The 14,993-nt window shown below is 39.8% G+C and overlaps 1 protein-coding gene across 35 annotated transcripts in view; it reads left to right on the top strand.

The window, feature by feature from the left end:
• The window catches only part of EPB41L2 (erythrocyte membrane protein band 4.1 like 2), a 214,590-nt gene that overhangs the window by 131,941 nt on the left and 67,656 nt on the right, over positions 1-14,993 (top strand). For all 35 annotated transcript variants that reach the window (XR_004352470.1, XM_032650775.1, XM_032650789.1 and 32 more), the window contains one exon: positions 4,352-4,456. Coding sequence is in view for 34 of the 35 variants with exons in the window: in XM_032650775.1 (XP_032506666.1) it covers positions 4,352-4,456 (105 nt within the window). In the remaining variant the exon portion in view is untranslated. The remainder of the gene's footprint in view (positions 1-4,351; positions 4,457-14,993) is intronic.

Raw genomic sequence — 14,993 nt, forward strand, 5'->3', positions numbered from 1 at the left:
TTTAAACTCCCTGAAGGAAGATGTGGTTGTATCTGGTAATCTTTATCCCCAGAGTAAGACATTGTCGTTGGGTAGCGCTCTTATATCTCATAGGTCACTGGTGAATGTCCTTTGGACAAGTTGGACCAGGTACCTAGTCCAGTCTAGAGGGGTAGATTCATAGGACTTTTTTTTCGGGGGGGGGTAGTTTTCCTTTTTATTTTATGTGTCTACCATTCTAATGTAAACTTCCTGAGACCATATGTGTCTTATTTATGGTTCTTTCCTCAATGTCTTAACATAGGAACTGATATATATTAGATACGGAATTAGTATATGTGGAGCTTTTTAGCCTGGCAAGCCCCTTTGGTCATCTGAGAGTTCATCGTTCTGTAACCTCCAGTATCTTTTGAACAGAAACTGGTTCTGTCAGACTTTATAAACATCCAAAGTGAAAAGTAAGTTCTTTTGAATATGCTATTACTTTATCTTAAAAGATCATTTCCTTGTTTAAAATTCATTTCAGATGCCACAGTCTTGGTGAAGCTATGATATTTCTTTTTTTATTTGGATAATTTAACTTTTTAGTTAAAAATAAATTTAGGCTTATAGAAAAGTTGCATACACCCAAAGCTATGATATTTCTCAGGTGCTGTTACTATTCCATTCTTGGTGTTCCTCCATGCACTTTGTACATGCATCTTTCAGTACATGCCTCATAGTATTGTTGCTTTTTGTCTTCCTAGCCAGTCTTTGAGTTCATTGAGGGTGGAGATGCTGAATGGAAGCTTAAGTAATACGTGTGTGTAGTTAAGATCTTATCAAGCATTTAAAATATCTATTTCCTGGAGAAGGGAAGGAGAGAATCATAGAGGGGCAGTCTGAGCATCTAGAAGATACTTTGGTGTTTGTTAGATGTGGGCTAATGAAAGTCAGTTGGGAAGAGAATTCAGCTGTGATTGAGTGAGGCACTTTTTTTTTTTTTTTTGCGGTGTTTGGGCCTCTAACTGTTGTGGCCTGTCCCATTGCGGAGCACAGGCTCCGGACGCACAGGCTCAGCAGCCATGGCTCACGGGCCCAGCCGCTCTGCGGCATGTGGGATCTTCCCAGACTGGGGCATGAACCTGTGTCCCCTGCATCGGCAGGTGGACTCTCAACCACTGCTCCACCAGGGAAGCCCTTGGTGTGGCACTTTGACATACATTCTCTTACTGGGTTAATTTGACCCTCACAGTGAGCTGTGAGAGAGCTGCAATCTCATCTTACAGTTAAGGAGACTAAGTGGTTCGCCCATGGTCACACTCGTCCAGTAATAGTAAACAGCTTACACAACGTCGAATGAGGGAGGGACTGAGTCTGACTGCAGCCCCATGCGGACGGGTCCTCCCTCTGCTGCCTAGCGGTACGAGCACCAGATTGCGATGGCGAGCTTTGCGGACGTTTTCATCTTTTAGGGGAATGCTGTCCATGAGAGCATGTTTCTATTTTTGAAATGGAAACCAGTGAGAAAGTATGATTTATTAATAAAAATCGACTGTAAGCCAATGTCAGAATGTGTTTTTCTCTTTGAACTGAGGTATGTATGTATAGACATAAGTTGTTTTGACTATCCTTTTTACCCTAATTTCAAATAGCATTACAACCAAATAAAATAGCATGAATCTCCTTCGACTCTGTCATGTTTCTCCATGATTTCTACGGCTAATCAATTTCAGTAGTTAGCTTATTTGAAAGTAGTTGTCGTTTAGTCAGAGGTTTCCTAGAAGTAATAAGTTTGTTTGGAAACTATATCTGATTAAAGGCCAACTTCTTATATAAGCTTCCATTGAGTTCTTAGTGTCTTTCTAAATAAGAAGATAATCTCTGCTTTATAGTAGATAGAATATCTTCTGTGACTCATTTATACCTCATTATAAATGCATAGTGTGTGATGAACAAATAGATGTGGCAAGAGCTGTAATAGTTTTCTCCCTTTGTTATCTTAGATAAGGACACTTCCTAATTACAAAGTAGGCACTGAAATTATAACTATGGTCAGTCACTATGAGGCTGAGTAGGTAAATGTCACCTCATTTAAAATAAGTGTGTCACACAGAGTACACTGTAATATTGTATTTTTAGTAGATTCAGCAAGCACCTTTTATGCTGGGTATTCTGCTCACTGGAGATTGAGGAGTGAACAATGTTGTTGAAATTACTGTCAGAGAAAGTGAAGTCTATCGTAGATTATTGATTACCTTTGAAATATTATTTGCTGTTGTTTGCAACCAAATCTCCTCACATTCTACTCCAGGCTCTTATGAAGAAGAGATAATGGATTTTACTGCACATTTAAGAAAGTAACAACCATGATATGAGTCACCTTCTCCTCATAAAGTTAATTTAAAATACCTCCAAACTCATTCTTAATTATTTAGATTAATCATTGCATGCAGACCAGATAGTGAAATTCAGAACCTTTCATTTTAAAAGTTCAACACAAAATTTCAGGTAAGTGAAGTTAGTTATTTTTCACGTTATAAAGCTCTCCAGCTTATAATAATAAGAGCCAATATTGGTTAAACCCTTACTGTGTGCCACACCCTGTTCTAAGCTCTCATTATGTATTATAACTCATTGAGTACTTACCACATCCTGTGTGGTATATTCTGTTATCCCCATTTCACAGATGTACAAATTAAGGCAAATAGAAGTTAAGTGTCTTGCCCCTGGTCACATAGATTATAAATAATGGAAATGTATTTAAAACATTGGTATTTGGAATCCGGAGCCCAGTACTCTTATTTACTACAGTATTATTTGCATGTACTTAAATATGTGGACACATAAACACATATATGTTTTACATGTACTTAGTCATGAATCTGTAGTGGTGTGGATAGCACATTTCTTGAAATGTTGAAATAATGTAATCTGTGTGGCATTCTTCCTTTTCCCTCTACTATTTAATGTAATTCTACCTTTTAATAAAAAAAAGTTCCTATAAAATGTTTGATAATAAAAGTTGCAGATTCTCCCTCACAGGTCCTTCAGGCATGGATTTCTTACCTGTGGTTTAACAAGAGGAGGAAGAAAAGATTAGAGGAGAGAAACACACTCTTGAATTGAGTTTCTGTGAAGACTTTATCTTTTGAAACCCCTTATCAGAGTTGTCCTGATTTGAAAATGAAATGTCTTTTATATCTTGTTCCATTTTTAAAGATGTTTGTGTGGGAAACATTCATTTTCACACACTGGATGAACTAACTAGTAGACATTTTGATAGTGTGAGGGCATTCATCTTGAAGATGAACAAGTCTGCTGGCTTGTTCCTTTCTCACTCTCAGTCCAGGGGTTGCTTATATCCACGCAGGGCAGGGAGGCGTGTGTCTAACCTGACTTTGCAGTTGGGGGTTCCCAGGGCCATGCATCTTAGTTGGAGTCACCACTTTATGTTTTGCCGTTGATTAAATAATGAGCTTTTCTTCTGTGGCTGTCACAGGCTTTTGTATCTCTGTTGATAGCAGCTTCTTCAATTAAAAAAAAAGTAAAACACAACAAAGCAAGGCAAAAATAGGTTAAATCCTTAGAGACAGCTGATTTACTGTCTCAGTCCCTTTCCCTTATATTTTTAAGGTTTGTTCTAAAGAGTGAATCATTCTTGAGAAAGAGTGTAGCTTGTATTGAAAAACATAATTTCTACTCTACAAGTATCTTGGAACAAAAATCAAACCTAGGGGCTTCCCTGGTGGCGCAGTGGTTGAGAGTCCGCCTGCCGATGCAGGGGACACGGGTTCGTGTCCCGGTCCGGGAAGATCCCATATGCTGCAGAGCGGCTGGGCCCGTGAGCCATGGCCGCTGAGCCTGTGTGTCCGGAGCCTGTGCTCCGCAACGGGAGAGGCCACAACAGTGAGAGTCCCACGTACCGCAAAAAAAAAAAAAAAAAAAAAATCAAACCTGAGTGCTGATGGGATGAATCGTGTTAGGATACATTGAGGAATGGAGCTAAATGATTTTCCTGGGGAGAGTATACCTTGTAGACGTGACATGAGCCATCTTGAGGAACTGAGGGAGGCAGCTTGGACATGTTTTTGAACTATTTGAAAACGAATAAGTGAACTCTTAGCATTTTACTTTTTTTAGTTTTTGAAATATTGACATGGAGTAACAGTAAAGCATAGAGGCTGATATGCTTCCGTTTTAGAATTTATGCTTTGTGTGTTGGGGGAGTCTAAAGTGAAAAAGTTATGAATCACTTTTCGGTATTGTTATAAAAGAGGATATAAATATTTCATATTAATTTATGCTAAATAATGTTATCAGATATGATGCCCTTGGTTTACAGTACACTCATTAGTGCTTGAAAAGTAAAGATATTGTTCTTTTTCCTCAGAAACGTGCTAAGGGACAAGTGTTATTTGACAGAGTGTGTGAACATCTCAATCTCTTGGAGAAGGACTACTTTGGACTTGTGTTTCAGGAGACCCCTGAGCAGAAAGTAAGTGAAGTTATTTCAAGTTTGTTTATATCATCTTAGAAAAATACCGTGGGTAACCTGTGTAAAATTTAGCTTTCAAATAACTTATTTTATGTTTTTACTATGACATATTTTATGTTCATGGGAGAAATTTGGAAAGATTGAAAACTTGTGTTTTCCTGTATAACCTTTTGCTATTGTGTGTTTGTATGCTTTTCTACTTATATCGTAAGCAGACAGAACGGAATATCTTGTACTACGTTAATTGTTAGAAACTGAAAGAACCGGTTTTAAAATTTTTATGTTGAATTTTTAGCTCTTGAATTCCCCTGTATGCTAGGAATTAAGCTTGTCTGAAAAGCAGGGAAGGAGGCATATTGGAAGAAATGTCAAGGGAAACCCATTTGTACTTGTCTGGAGAGAGTGTTTGCCTTGCTGAACAGATTAGTGGTTGTGTGGGGTGAAGGTGTTCCTTGCCCTGTGGTGTGGGTTATTGGGGGCCAAAAGAAAGGCAGGGCCCCGCCTGACTCAGGTGGTAGATTTGACCAGCCAGGACCCTGTGGAGATCTGCCTGGCACCGGGAGTGTGTTGAGATTGTTTCTGCTCCAGGAATTTCCCAAGTTACTACTAGGCAGGATCATCAGAGTGCTCTAATGCTTGATGCTAATTCCAGGGACCTTCAGGGCTTCTCTGTTTCATAAACATATTAAAAAGAGAGAAATATTTACCAGTTCTGGCAATTAACCAGACTTTAACCTCTAGCCTTGTGTCTTAGTCAGTTTGGGCTTTTGTAATAAAGTACCATAGACTGAGTGGCTTATAAACAACAGACATGTGTTTCTCATAGCTGGGGAGCCTAGGACGGTCAAAATCAAAATCAAGGTGCCAGCCAATTCAGTGTCTGGTGAGGGCCCCCTTCCCGGCTCGTGGACAGGGCCTTCTCATGGTGTCCTCACATGGTGGAAGGAGGGTTACACCCTAAAGTGAAGCCCTTTTAAGTCTGTTGGATGGTGGCTGTGGGCAGACGCACTGTGATCGTTCTGTCTGAGGATGCACAGGGCACTTGGTCACAGTGCACCTTCCAGCGCCTAACATTCACATCACAGTCAGTTGGTAGATGGATATAGGCTGTAAATTTTATTTGCCCGCATGCCATCATTATTTGTATTTATACATCCTGGTAATGAAATGTAGGGTACTAAGAGTGATAATTATATATAAATTAAATTTTCTCAACTACTTAGTTTGAAACCTTTGATACCTAATTGGTGGTTTAATTCTACAATTAAACTAAAGACCATTAAATTGCATGCGGGCCTGCTGAATAGCGTGTGAGCGTCCTCATCAGAGCTCTGTTTAGAGCACTTTTCTTAGAAGTAATAACATAGTAGACATTCGACTAAATAAACTGGGTGCTCTCTTTAGACGTTAAATTACAAGGTAGTCTTGATAATGTCTGCAACCATGTGCCCTTCTGTTGGCCCTCAGAGCTGCAAAAGAGAAAGTGATGGAAATTTGGCTGTCATTACCCACTTTTCTGCGATGACATTTTGGTACATTCACAGGAGCATTTAATCTTTTTAAAAAAAGAAGACCATCTAATATGTTGTAGAATATGTAGAATAACATGTTCTGTTAGTAGAAATAGGATATGCTATATTAAGACATACGGTATTTCTGGAACAGTAGATTTGCGTGAGAAAGAGTGGTGCTTAGCTAGAAGGATTCACTATTTTTTATTTTGCTGACTCTTACGTGTCTAATACGTATCTTTCACCTGAATCTCAGACTCATATACTTCACTGCCTACTGGACACTACACTCAGTTGTCTTAAAGCAAACGCCTCATCTTCCTCTTAAACTTCATTTGTTCCCTGAAGAGTGAGGAGAGGTTCCTTCTACTTCTTATACAAGTTCTGTCTTTTCTAGCTGCTGACATCCCTCTTCTGGTTCTCTTTGTGCACAGTCCTTGCTTTGGTTTAGGCTCCTGTCATCTCTTGCTTTGCCTATTTTATTAGCCTCCTAACTGGTCTGACTGTCCAGTCTCAGGCCTCTGGGATCATTCTTCACCTTGCTGCCAGATTGAACTCTCGAGAAGGCATATCCCATCTTGGCACTCATTGGCTTCAAACCATTTAATGGGTACAGTCTAACCCTCTTAGTGTGAATTACAATCCTGGTCATGTGACTTGTGTCTACTTCTTTACCTCCATTTCTCAGTAACCTCTCACATACAGTCCGTATTGAACACACTCCAAATTTCTCTCCTAAGGGGAGCTTTGCCAGTCCATACTATACCTGCTTGAACATACTATCCCTTACATTTGGAATATCCTTCTCATTTTTTTGGTATCTGAATGTCTACTCTTCCTTAAGATCCAACTTAGGTATCCTACTCTGTGATATTTTCCTTGACTGTTTTCCATCACCATCCCTCCTGCCCCCAACTCAAGGATTGAGTTGACAGTTCAGTCATGTAGACATTTAGCACAAACCTTATTTGTTTATCAGTCTTTCTCCCCATTGCTCTAGGAACTTCTTGAGGGTAGAGGCCTTACCTTTTTATCTGTGTAATATCTGTATATCTAGACATTATCAAATATTTTTAAAATACCACCTGTGTGCCATCTCACACCCATTAAGATGGCCACTATAAAAGAACAAAACAAAAACCCCAGAAAATCACAAATGTTGCCGAGGATGTGAAAAAATTGGGATCCCTGTGCGCTGGTGATGGGAAGGTAGTATGGTGCAGCTATTAGGAAAACAGTATAGAGGTTACTCAAAAAATTATAAATAGAATTACCAAGTGATCTAGCAATCTTCTGGGTATATATCCAAAAGAATTGAAAGCAGGATCTTGAAGAGACATTTGCACACCTGTGTTCATTGCAGTATTACAATAGCCAAGAGATAGAAGCAACCCAAATGTTTCTTGATGGATGAATTGGATAAACGAAATGTGGCATATACAAGGTGTGGTGAATGGAATGTTATTGAGCCTTAAAGAAGGAAATCTTGGGCTTCCCTGGTGGCGCAGTGGTTGAGAGTCTGCCTGCTGATGCAGGGGACATGGGTTCGTGCTCCGGTCCGGGAAGATCCCACATGCCGCGGAGCGGCTGGGCCCGTGAGCCATGGCCGCTGAGCCTGCGCGTCTGGAGCCTGTGCTCCGCAACGGGAGAGGCCACAACAGTGAGAGGCCCGCAAAAGAAGGAAATGTTGTTCATCCTATAACACGGATGAACCTAGAGGATATTATATTGAGTGAAGTTAGTCACAAAAAGACAAGTGCTGTATGAGTCCCTTATATGAGGTATCCCTAGTCAAACCCATGGAAACAAAGTAAAATTGTGGTTGCCTGGGAGTGGGGGGAGGAGAAAATGGAAAGTTGTTGTTCAATAGGTATAGAGTTTGTTTTGCAAGATGAAGAAGTTCTAGAATCCGTTGCATAACAATGTGATATAGTTAGCGCTACTGAACTGTACACAATTGGTTAAGAGGGTAAATTTTTATGTTACGTGTTTTTTACCACAATTAAAAAAAATACTACCTGTGTGCAAACCAGTGTATTTCTGCAACTCTAGCAGTAAATAATTAAGACACAGACCCTGCCTTCGTGGATGTCCCCACTTAGTCCTAGTTGAGAAGACAGAGTAAAAAAACCTGAATTACACAGTTACTAAACTTTGATTACTGTTTTACAGGAAAGATTCAGGTTATTAACGGGGAAGACTTCTTAGGAGAGAAATGATGCTTAAAGAGAGATCTGAAGCGTGAGTGGGCTTTGGGCGAAGGGACATGGGAAGCACACACACAGGGCCCTGGGCAGGAATAGCTGACCGCTTGCTAAATGGAAAGACATCTGTTGTGGTTAATGGGGGGAGACTGGGTGTTGATAAGGGGTCAGATTATGCAGGGCTATCTAGGCTATATGTCTATATTTCAAGGCTTGGGAGATCTCCTTTATCCTAAGGAAAATGATTAGTCACTGATAGGCTGACACAGTGATGTCAGACAACCAGTCTTGCCTTTAAAAAGGTCTGAGAGAGGGAATATGAGCAGGTCTGCTCATCCAAAGCACAAAAGTAGCCTCCCTTGAGGTTGTGGTAGTGAAAGTAGACGAGCCAATGATTTAGGAGAGATGTGGATTGCTGTTGACCGTCCGGCTGAGACTGGAGATCATAGAACTGTGATGGCAGCAGAATACGTTGTTGCGTGCTTCTCTAATTGCTCTCCGCACCCTGGGTATAACAGTGGAGAAGTGGGGTATTAAAGGGGAGTTGGTTATGTTCACGGTGGTTATGGTTAAAAGGGCAAAAGATTGAGAAAACTGGAGATCCTGATGCACAGGTTATCAAGCTGATTATTCATAGGATCACAGGAACATAACTGAAGCTGAAATGGGCTGATAGGCTGGGAGAAAATGGCTGAGACCAAGGGATGAAAGTCCAAAGAAGTCGACCGGCAGGTACAGTGAGAATAACTGAGTAGAAGACTTAGGAGAGGAAATGATTGCATCTGAGAATGGAACAATGACATCTAATGAGGTGGAGAACTCTGTGTAGTGACACGACTGAGTGTTCAGCTATGAAAAGGGATGGCTGAGGTCAAGGAGAGGCTAAGGTCATTAGGGCAGAGACTATTAAGATAAGGTTAAGTTTGGAGGGGTTCTCCATAATGTTCTCATTGACAAAAAAGCTAATACTAAACAGGGAACTCATAATTCCTTATTTTACTCTGTAGTTTCTCTTAGAAAATTCGAGATGAAAATGCTCAGAAAATTAGGCACACACTTTGTTATCTAGGCTTTAACTATAGAACAGTGGGAGAATAAACAGCAGGGTGTCCTTTCTGAAATACTCACTTTTCAGGAAATCAGTGCTCACATGTGATTGGCAATATATTTAATCATTCATATATAATCTGATTTGCCTTTGTAACTTTTGTGTTGTATATATTTTGTTTTATTCCTTCTTGCTTATGTAGACAAAATCCAGACCTCAAGATGTCTGGGCTAAAGAACTCATTTTTCAAATATAGATTTGTATCGTGTCCTTTATTTTCCATAGAAAATTATTACTATTGCACCAACTCAGCTCATGCAATTTCAACAATAGGATACTATAGGAAATAGGAATTTAAACTGCTTTTTAAAATGCTGAATATTTGTATTTATGGACGTTTTCAGTCACTGATCATTTCAAGATATTATAATGTAAAGCCATGGTTATTTGTATGAAAATTTTCCATGGAAAGGAATATCTCATCTTATTTTAGTGTAGTGCTATGTCTCTCATGGTTGGAAGCCTTCCACTTTACTCTTGAGTATGAAAATCTATCATTATTAGTGTTAGAACTTTTTAATGTCTGTAGAGAACTCATGTAAACTTTACTATGGAAAATTTCGTTAGAAATATGTGAAATCAAGCAACCTGTTATTATTTTATACACAGAATTCCCAGTCCATGTAGTACTTGTATTCCTGTCTAAATGGAACCATCATTAAGGATTTTGGACTATCTTTAAAGGGAAAATATTGTCTTGAATTTTTGATGTTAACAGAGTTTGGCATCTGGCCCAGGGATTTTAATGTCATTTTGCTTCAAGTCATATTGAAAGGGGAGCTTGTTTGAAGTGTAGTTGATATCCACAGCTAACTTTATGAAAATTGATCAACGCATTTCTCTGATGGCCAGACCATTTCCTCCCCCAGAAACTAGAACTAAAAACTCTCGTATTAAACTGTTTGTCACATATAAACTATTCTTTAATAAAACTCTATATTCAATCCAGTTACACCTTATAATACCGCAGACAGGTGTTGGAATCATGTTCTCCCAGATGCATAGTGAATGTTTCAATGTAACAGAGGGCCTGTGAGGTTTCTGCTAACACTAACGTGATGGCAATGTTCTTAGACTTAATTTAGACAGAGGTATAATAAAGGGGATCTGCTTCAGTGCTATAAATTCTTTTTTTTTTTTTTTTTTTTTTTTTTGCGGTACACTGGCCTCTCACTGTTGTGGCCTCTCCCGTTGCGGAGCACAGGCTCCGGATGCACAGGCTCAGCGGCCATGGCTCACAGGCCTAGCCGCTCCGGGGCACAAACCCATGTCCCCTGCATCGGCAGGCCAACTCTCAACCACTGCGCCACAAGGGAAGCCCCAGTGCTATAAATTCTTAAAGGAAAATGCAGATTTTAGACAAAATTATTTACTTTTAACATTTGGTAATAGGGTGTGTGTTGGATTAAGTTTAATTTCTCTCACCTGGCAAAATTGACAAGCACCAATTTTGAAGGCCTGGCTAGGCAATTTAAAAACTTCTAACTCTAGGGTCTTGGCATCTACCCTGAAGGAGAATTAGGTGAGATAGATATTTTTGGGAGGGAGGGAATTAAAAGATAGATTTTGTGACTGTATCTTGAGTTGTTGTCTAAATCTAGTGTGGTCAGTGGCCCAAGACAGGCAGCTGGCTGCACGTCAGACTGCTGATGAGATGCTGCTTGTGGATGGGCCTGAGCGCTCATGTCTACCAGGTGAAAGTGGTTAGCACTTCTGTGGAGTAAAGACTGTGGGTCCTGACATTATTTGATACAGCTGTTCGGTGTGATGGGGAGGAAGCAGTCACCTGCTTGGGCTTTCTGCAGGAGGCCGTCAACAATTAGAATATTTAACCAGTGAAGGCTGGAGGTCTTCCTGACAAGCCAGTTAAAGGACTTGAAAAATGTCTCTCTACATTTGACTTCCATTAAAGACAGGAATTTCTGCACACAAAAAAAATCTCTGGTTCTACTACTCAAATGGTGGTGCAGGGCCCAGCAGCGTTGTCACCACTCAGAAGCTTGTTAGCAGTGAGGAATTCCAGGTCCTCACGGGTGGCGGGAGTGTTCTGGTACTCATAGCCTCTTGCGTGGGAGTGAGGCTCTTTGCAGTCAGCCTGGACATTTGGGCGATAGTCTCTGAGGTTTTTTCTAACACCAACATCCTGTGAATATAAATATAGTGATTCATAAGCAAACTTTTATATTTTTCTAGATGTTTCTGTTGTTGGAAGATAATTGAGAATCGCCTTTATTTAACACTTTCTGAGAACCAGTATTGAAAATATTACAGGGAAATGCCAGAAGACTTGGTGTTAACCAGGACTGTTCCGCTCTCAGGTTTGCAGTGGGTAAGAGAGCAGAATTAAGGAGCTTCTCTAATTAACTGACAGAAAGACTTAAGTGTGAAAAAAAAAATGTGTATAGCTATTTGCTGCTTAGTTAAAATTTTTTTCTCTAACCTGCCAAGGCAGGTTTTTGGTTTTAACTTTTTCTTTGTGCCTAGATTCCTTTGACAGTCTAGTGAATTCTGTGGGCTCCTTCTCAGAACAGTGTTTGAAATGTATGATTATAAAAAAACAGGCCTATAAAGGAAGCCAATAAATAACATTCTCAACATATTAATTTTAAAAATTCGGATAAATTCATCAATATCTAATCCCTACTGTGATTTCAAAAATATTGATTAGTATAAATGATATTTTAAGATCTGCAACTACTCTGGTGTGCTGTGGAAATAGTTTTGATTCCTATGAGTGACAAAGCTAAAGGCACTGCTGATACTAGCCAGGTTGTTTTTGTTTTTCCCCCTACATTCATAATTAATAGTAATGCTAAATTTCAGCTAAAGGTTAATGAAGATAAAGAGGTGACATTTTTTCCCCCCAGCTGATTCACAGACTCTTGATTTCATGTTCTAAGGTGATTTAATAACACTGACATTCTAGGACCACATTTTAATTTTAATTTACTTTTGTTGGAAGCCTGTGATAGGATTCTCTAAGGAGAAGGGGTCTGATTTTTAATCTCATCTGGCCCATGACTACAGTGAGCGTATTTTTTTGAATCCAGAGTCTGATTTATTAACTTTTTGTGGGTAGAAGTAGTCACATAAATATTAACTTCCTTAATATATATAATATATCTCCTTTGGAAATAAAACATTATGTGAAGAAGGGATATATACTGAAAGGTGATAGAACAATTTAATTTTATCATTACCAAAAAACATCTACTATTACAGGCACTAGATAAAGTCCATTGCATGTGTACTTACTCCTCAGGAAGCGTTTGAATGAATGTTTGAAGAGAACAACCCCATGGGGTAGATGATACGATCTTCATCTTGAGGGTGAGGAAACCAAGGCTTAAAGAAGATAAGGAATGAGCCCAAGGTCACAGAGTAGGTGGAAAGCCAGAATTTGACTCCATGTAGTTCTGATTCCAAAGTCTATGTATGTGGCAGCCAAATCTTTAAAAAATGGGAATGGTGCGCTCTAAGCTGTCATGGTGTGTGTGAGTGTGTGCACTTACGTCATTCTCTGATGGCTTTTTCCATCTTTTTGTGTCTGCTTGATCCACCCAGCACTCCTCAAGTGTCAGAACCAAGAAATTCATTTTTATTATTTATCTGTTAAAAAGTTTTATGTCTACTATTTACTTATAATTGATAATGCGGATAATAGACTGATATTTCTTTTAAAAGTCATGTTAAGGCATTTTTGGTTTTTTTACTTAGGAATTTATGACCCTAGGCAAAAAAATTGTATCCCACTCATGATCTAAGTGCTCATTGGAGCTAATTATTCAAATAAAAATCAACCTAAGACAAATAATATAACCTGTGGTCTTTTAAATTGATCATAGCATGGGAAGGGAGGAGACAAGCAGTGGGCCACCAGCCAACAGGTATTAATTTAGTACTTACACTGGTTGCCTAGAACTGCCAAGTCCTGTGAAGGACGCAGGGAATAATGGTCTATCCTGGCCTTGCAAAGACCTCCTTACTCCTGGGTGGGAATGGAGTTCACAGTGTGGAAGTGTGTGTGGTTAGCAGATGGGTACCAAAGGGCAAACCAGGTCGGTGGATGCAACAAGTCCTCTCTGCTGCCACTGTTGGATCATATCAGGTAAACTCTGCCCGCTCAGTTTTTGGATGGGCTCCGAAATCAAGAGAATAAGCCGCTTTGGTCTTAATGTTGTGCCTGGCAATGTTGTGGAAAGTGGCCTGAGAATGACAGCGAGTCTGAATGTGGTTGGCTGGTGCACAGAAACTTATTACTCATACTCCTGGGTCTGCAGAGCCAGATTGACTCCCTGCATGCTGTGCAGAAACTGTCAGGTGACTTGTACGAGGCTTTGGTGATTCATGTGAGAATGGACAGTGCCGGGTGGCTGGGACACAGGGTTACTTCCTGGGGTTACAGAAGATGCTGCTGCTTCCACCCTCTTACTCGGGGAACAGAGAGGTCTTTTTTTTTTTGCTGTTCTGTGAGAGACCTCTATACCAATTGTTACACGGTGAAACTGGGGATTTGGAAGGGGTGTGTCTAGGCCTTTAATAAGACCAGTAGTTTCCCCTCCCCTCTCTTCTTTCTTCTGTGCTTATGTTCTGAGGGATTTTTTTCCTTTTCAGTTTGGCATGAGTTGTGTCTGATTCAGTTTTTCTTGCTGTGGTTGTTACATCCTTGGACGAAATACCAAAACACTTTTGACTCTCCTTCCCTCTCCCCCAGCCACTCCCCTGTCTGGGCCAGAGGCTGAATGATGTGTTTTTCTCATTCTTGTGCCTCATGATAGCCCGCCGTTTGGGAGCCAGCTGTTGCACGGACAGCTGCTGCAGGGCCGGGAAGCTGAATGCCAGGCTCTCTTCTTCGGGGAGAATTAGAGCTGCTCCTTGACACAGCACTGGAGGTACCACAAGAGGCTCCCATTGGCCCTTCACATCAGTGGGCCATGCAGCTGGGCCACCAGTGCTATGAAACTTAGACCAAGCTCTGGTAACTCTTTGTTGAGAGGGTTGAATATAACCAGTGTTAGAACAGAGCCATGCATACCTTGGATCCTTGCTGCCCTCAGTATAAGCCCTGAATGGTATAGTAAGACCCGTGGGGGTCTGTGCAGCTTTGCTTTCAAAGCATCCTGTTGTTACTGTTTCTTAATAGTGTGTAAGTTAATGTTCTGTTGTACCCATTCAACATATTGCTAAGATAGTAGGTTATAATTTTCTATGTAGCAGTAAACATTTTAATTGTTTGCTTTATGTATCTGAATAAAATTCTGTTTAAACACAGATGTTATAATACATGATTTGGGATGCTTTTAGAATGAATGAAACTTATTCTAAAGCCAATTATTTGAGTCAGTTTAATATATCTCAAAAGTGTAATTGTTCTATTAGTGAAGATAAAGTGAACTTTAATAATGACTTGAGGATAAGGTAGAAGTATAAAAAAATAAACATATATATAGCATATACATAAACACACACATATGCAAATTTTTTTATTGGATACATCTTTTGCCTGTAGCTTTAAAAAACAAATATTTAACGTCCTTAGAGGGTTTGAACCTAGTAGTTCAAATTTGATCTTTTTTGCTTTAAGATATTGTAGTGGTTTCCTAGAATCTTTTTTAACTTTCTCAAAGGGTGGAAATAAAGGAAAAGTGAAAGGGAGTTCCTTATGATTGTGACTTTCAACTTGGAATGAAGTTGTAAAAGGATGTTTAAATCTT

This window comes from Phocoena sinus, chromosome 12 (genome assembly GCF_008692025.1).
Source record: "Phocoena sinus isolate mPhoSin1 chromosome 12, mPhoSin1.pri, whole genome shotgun sequence".
NCBI classification, from domain to species: Eukaryota; Metazoa; Chordata; class Mammalia; order Artiodactyla; family Phocoenidae; genus Phocoena; species Phocoena sinus.